General features: G+C 33.1%; 1 protein-coding gene across 1 annotated transcript; it reads right to left on the bottom strand.

Moving 5' to 3' along the window:
- Window positions 1-733: 733 nt before the first annotated feature.
- Window positions 734-1,225, bottom strand: LOC118347681. Its single transcript, XM_035687703.1, has 2 exons — window positions 957-1,225; window positions 734-845 (listed from the first exon to the last, which is right to left on the bottom strand). Exons 1-2 carry the CDS (start codon window positions 1,223-1,225, stop codon window positions 734-736), a joined length of 381 nt encoding a protein of 126 aa, XP_035543596.1.
- Between the last annotated feature and the right edge of the window lie 5,281 nt (window positions 1,226-6,506).

Below are 6,506 nucleotides of genomic sequence, written 5' to 3'. Positions count from 1 at the left end.
TTCCTCTTCATAAGATAATCAAATATATACACATCCAACCTATCATACAGGGACCAAAACCATAACACCAGTAAGAAATTCAGAAAATCTAGATTCTTTGATAATAATTTGAAGAATAACAGTGGCACGGACCAAGAATAATAAATACAAAAATCAAATATGATACAAGAGAAGTGCCATTTAACATCCTGTAACCATGAAGGACAATAATTTCCCACCATTCAAAAACCAACAACATGAAAGACAATAATGTCCAAAGGATAAAATCATGTCATCATCGAAAGTCAGAAAATCAAAAACTTTAAACAAGTTTAGAGACTAATTGCACTCATCATCTGAATTCCAAGATATCCTCCTTACCTGCATTACAATTTCCATGCATTTCATATTTTTACTCAGGAAAATTTTCAGCTTCACTGCATTTTTAATACAGCAGCTAGAACTTCATAATTAAAGGCAAAGAAAGGATACCCAGTAGTACTAAAGGAGATTTTGCTAGATAGTAATGAACAGCAAAAACAAAGAAGTATATATATATATATATTTTGAACACAGAGACATCGAAACCAGTATGGCCATAAGAAATTATGTAGCTTGAGATGCTGAAAGAAATGTGAGCAAGCAGAAAACCTTGAGAATGAGAGTGTGAGCTCAAGAGACATAGAACCAAACAGAAAAAGAGCTTCCCTGCCCCAACTAAAGCCATTGAAACCGCAGACAAAGGCTCCCAGAATCAATGAGGAGAGGGAGGATTTGTTCGAATATGAAGCAGGGTCTCATCCCTTTTACGCTTTACACTATCCAAATCCAGAGAAATTGGAACACTCTCTGCCTCATCAGCTTTGCTGCAAAAAATGATAATCAAAATTCAATCACTCGTAATCATCATAGCATAACAAAATAGTCTATGTTATACACATAGGTAAACAAGTACAGAGAGGGAAAAATAGACTTACTTCTTCCTCCTCTGCTTCTCCTTCACATTGCCTTCCCCCATTCCTAGAGATTTCTCTTTACCCACTTCAAGCAAGGGCTTCCTCTCTTTCTCCCTCCCATTCACCTCCCCCAAAACCTCAAATGACTCTTTCACCTCCTTTTCCTCTACACCCCCATGTCTCTTATCCACACTCAAACTCTCAATATTCTCTCTCTCCCTCGCCCTTGTTGCCATTCTCTTCAATTCATTGCAAATCTCTGTAATCTGATTAAGTATATCCCGTCCCATTAACAAGTTCCTTGCCGAGAAGTCATTGCAGCAACATCTCTCTCTCTCTCTCTCTCTCTCTCTCTCTCTCAACAAGTCATTGAAATTTTTCATTAAAAAAACAAATAAAATCTGAAATAGTACAAGAAAATTCCAAATAACAAAACCCTAAACCCTCAATCCACAATAAAATCATCACACTACTTCTAAATCAACATCAGAATAAAAAAATTTCAAACATAGTTACCTATTTCTTGAAACTCACGGCAGGATGTGCTGGTGCTGCTGCAAGTGGTGTTGCTGAAAGTCCTGAAAGCGAAGGGCCTCAACTGGTGTTGCTGCAACGAAATGGTGTTGTTGCGACGGACTGGTGGTGCTGCGACGAACAAAACCTGTTGCGACGAAACACAAGGTGCTGGACGAAGGTTTGTGAAGGAGGGGGATCGAGAAAAAAAGTAATTTCGCAGATACCAGTAGGGGATCGAAAAGGCAGTGATATTACAAAGATGGAGAAATGGAAGAAACCTAACAGAAAGGAAGAAGAGGCACTGACTTAGGGTTTCTTGCAAGCGTACAAGAGAGGAGAGTGAAAGAGACGGATTCGGGGGGGAGGGGGGGTGGGTTTTCTTAGAGCACTCTCATTGGAATAGCTAAATTAAAGTACATTTTTTATGAATATAAGATGAATTTAACTTTTAGCTATTTCATTTATATAAATCTCCACATTGAAATAGCTATTTTTTCATTATATGACAATAAAATAATATAAGATGAATTTAATTTTGACTATTCACATCAAATCTCCAAATTGAATTATCCATTTATTCATTATATAGTAATGAGTAATTAATAATTTTGAAAATTTTTTAATTTTTTTAATTATGAATTTATTTTATTTTATCATATTTTACTATTTATAATATTATATATTAATTTGTAATTGTATTTGAATTATATTTTTTCAATTGTCATTTAAAATAGAGAGAGAAATAATTAATATTAAAAGGAGAGAGAAAGAAATAATATAAAAAGGATTTGATGAATGAATAGTGTGTTCCAAATTTGGAAATTAGTTTGGATATTACTGTAGCTAGCTAATTCAATGTGAGCAATTTATTCACCTAATAGCTAAATTCTCATTGGATTTAACTTTTAGCTAATACAATGAGAATGCTCTTAGGAGGCATAATTGCGTAAAGACCCGGGTACCGGGTTTGTAACCCATATCCGGGCCGGAAAGGTCTGGATTTTTCAATCCGAGTTCCGGCTCGAATCAAATCCGAGCCGGAACCCGGTTTTCTGGGTTCCGGACCGGGCCGGGAAAAAACCCGGCCCAGTTGAACAGTCTTAATTTGAGAGTATTTATTTCATATACATGATGTGACATTATCTAAACCATACATCTCTTTAAGTGAGTATTAAAAATAATCAACTAGAAGTAATTATACAGTGAATATAAAGTGTGCATTGCTATAATAAATTTTTTCTAATATTACTCAAAATAAATTCGATAATGCTCGTAGGCAGAGAAGCAAGATGCCAAGAGGGAGGGATATATAAACTATGTATTAATATATAATATATACAGACGGTGCTTAGGGGAAAGAAATTTAAACCCTGTAATGAATCAAATTCAACTAACTTGTATTTTGCTTATGTTTAGATATATAGTCCGTACCTTTCTCTTTAATTCGAACGAGAAACGTCGCACTTCATGTATTAATTTGCTTTTGTTATTCGAAGATTGAGAATTAGATCAGAGCTGACACTAAACTCCATTTTTCTAATGTAATAAATTAATAAGACATATATATATATATATATTTATATATGGGACAATTTGAGATGAATAATTCTTTTAAACAAACGAATTCTAATTGGGTGAGTGTAGCGCCGTCATCTTTGATCAATATGTCGTCTTATCTTTTATATATCAATAAAAGTTAAAACGAAATTTAATGTTCCTCCTCATGATCACTTCGTTGCAATAAAGTCAACTGACATGATAAACGTACAATGATCTCCTAACAAAGTGATAGACAACTCCTTTTTCGAGTTAGAATTCCCTTTAAGGATAATGATGGAGCTCCCGCCGGGGGCTCCGCTGGGGTTTTAGTGTATTTTATTATGTGTATTTTTTAATTTTTTTTATATAGATATTTTTAATGATTTTAAATATTTTTAAAAAATAAAAAAATTTATAATATTATTAAATAATACTTGCTTAATCACGAAATAAAATATAAAATATTTTTTTATAATTTTTTATTTTACTTCTTGATTAAGTAAATATTTTTTAATAATTTTTTTTACTTCTTAATTAAGAAAATATTTTTAATAATATTCTAAATTTATTTTATTTTTTAAAAAATATTAAAAAATATTATATAAAAAATAACTTAAAAAAAATATATACAATATATGCGCCCCCGCTGGGGGCAGCCCCAGCGGGGGCTGTAGCACGATCCTTCCTTTAGAACCGTTAACTCTTTTCCTTTGAATATGTCCTATATCTTATTTTATTATATTAGGAAAAAAGGTTACGATATGTCCCATTCAAGTAGACATATATCAACTATCAAGGAAAACACTGTAGCGGGACCGTTAGCATTTATTTTTTTATTTTTGTTTTTATTTTATGATTAAAAAAGTATTTTTTAATAATATTATAAATTATTTTTAAAAAATATATATATTTAAAAATGTTAAACAAATACATGTAAAAAATACAAGAAAAAAAAACACATCAAAATAACTAGCAGGAACTAAGAAAACTCTTACTATTATTTTTTACAGCTTGGTGTTACTGTTAAAGTTTTTTATTTTTTTATTTATTTTTCTTTTTTACTTAATGATTAATGAATTATTTTTTAATAATATTGTATTATTTTTTATTTTTTTAAAAAATATTTAAGAGTATAAAAAAATACATGTAAAAAAAAGACAACCAAAAAAAGAAAAACAATTATACTAACGGTAGCTCCCATGGAGCGGTGGACGTAGCACAATCCATATATCAATAATAAATATATCTTTGAGGTAATAAATTATAATATATATTATTTTTGTAAATATAAATAGGTTTATATATATTATTATAATAATTAGGAATGTGTTAACTATTATAAAAAAAATATAGAGAGAGAGAGAATGGGAGAGACTATAATGGCTGGAGCACATGAGGCACGGTAGGATTTCAAAAGCTAGTGAAATGAGAAAAACGCGTGGTCATTATTTTCTCATCATACATTTTCTCATATTTTTCTCATTTCACTAGCTTTTGAAATCCTGTCGTGCTTTTGAAATCCTGTCCTCCTCCAGCCGCCTCTATCATCACCAACATCATTACAATAAAGCGTGTCGAAGCAGCTTATACTTGAGAAAAAAGACAACCACCTCGCCTCATTGAACACTCAACTCATTCCCCAAAAAAGTGATACCGTTCCTCTAGTATTAGGTAAAAGGGTTACAAATTACAATCAGGGATGAATGTAAAATTAGCCACATGATCTATCCTCAAAGGCTCGAAAGTGGCAAAGAAACTGTGGAAAATTTGTCAATTAAGAAGCGACCCCTTTTCTTCTCTTTATAACATTAATTTATTAACCTCTTGATCTCATGTTTTTCTTTTCCTTCTTGTAAATTTTGCAGCTAATTTTTTCAATGATAACTAACTTTTAGTCTAAGATTATTTCATTGCAATTGAAATTAAATTTTCCATCTTACTTTTGTTTTATATTTTATTCCCTTTTTTTTTAAAAAAAAAAAAATTACTTTTTTGAGGGATATAACTTGGAGGTAAACAAATGGTATTCAAAGCTGGTCGAGTAACTTCTTTCGGTCACAAAAAATCTGCCCTCCTCTCAACATTGAAATCCTAGCTTCGTCCCTGGTTTCAATGTCCCCTTAATTTATATTAAGAAAAATAGAGTTTAATGCCACCTTAACTCTCTCTCCAAAAGATGAAGGTGACACTAAGGTAGGGTTTAGATAGTGAGAAGAAATAGTGAGATGAGATGATTTTAAATAAAAGTTGAAAGTTGAATAAAATATTGTTAGAATATTATTATTGTTTCGGGATTTTAAAAAGTTGAATTGTTTATTATATTTTATGTGGAAATTTGTGAAAATTATAATGTTGAGATGAGATGAAATAAGATGAGATGGATTGAGATGGTTTTTGTGAGGGGATTTTTCTCCGTCCCATGCAATTTCTTAGGCCCAGCCATTGGGAGAGATTCACTAGAAGACAAGATATGAGAGAAGGAGAGGGGACAAGAAGAGACTAAGGCATGAAAGTGTCAGGAGGCATGAGAAAGTAATGTCAGGAGAGGAAAAAATGGGATTTGACAAAAAACAAAAAAAACAACAAAGTGTCATGAGAGAAAAAATAGGGAAGTGCCTTGAAGCAAGTGAGAGGCAGGCGTTAAAGGGCAAGAGAAACCTACGGATAAAGGACTCTCACTCTGTCTTTTCGGGACGGCTTTGACTTCTTCTGACTTAGGGACTTCTTCTTCAACCAGAGAGAAAAACAAACAACTTCTTCTCCAGTAAATAGCTCAACAGCTTCCATTGTACAATGAGAAAGAATAGGCTATGAGAGATTATAAACAAGCTTGTTACAGTGGAATCTCCCCTCCCTAAACTCCCATGGATGTAGGCCTAGTACCGAACCATGTAAATCTGTGTATTCATCTTTCTTTATTTTCTGCATTTAAATACTGTTAATCTAATGGATGTATGAACCGACATTGTACAGCCGCATCGGACCACTACCGAGAGCTCCATATAGCCCTGATCGAGGCCCAGCGCCTCTCAGCATGTCCCCGGAATGGATCTCTCTTCCCTTCTGGACTGTGTGCGTGTTTTTGAACGTTAACAGTTGGCGCCGCCTGTGAGATCTAGATTTTTTATACCGAAAGTTGAAGAAGGACGACTTTCCAAAGCGCTAAATTATTTTTGAAGGAGCAGATGAAACTCTTCCAAATAAGTATCTTTAGTTTTTCCACTTTTATTTTTATGAAGAGCACTACTGCAAGAAAGGGATGATTAAAAGTGTACGACAGTTTTTATATATTTAGCATGAAAGGCCAACTTCTCAAACTAAAAAGCATGAAAGGCTAGAAACCAAGATTCCAAGCCACTTAGGCTATAAATGCAATTGCCTTGTGTACTTTTAAATATACAGTACACATGTAATACACTCGCAGGAAGTAGTGCATAAGTGCACAGTGCATGATGCACGGATACCACATCCAAGAACAATACCATGCACGGTAAACAGGGGCCGAGCATGCCTCGT

Source organism: Juglans regia, chromosome 2, assembly GCF_001411555.2.
Source record: "Juglans regia cultivar Chandler chromosome 2, Walnut 2.0, whole genome shotgun sequence".
Classification (NCBI taxonomy): Eukaryota; Viridiplantae; Streptophyta; class Magnoliopsida; order Fagales; family Juglandaceae; genus Juglans; species Juglans regia.
Note: the sequence above shows the minus strand (reverse complement) of the source record. Positions and strands in the feature narration are given on the sequence as shown.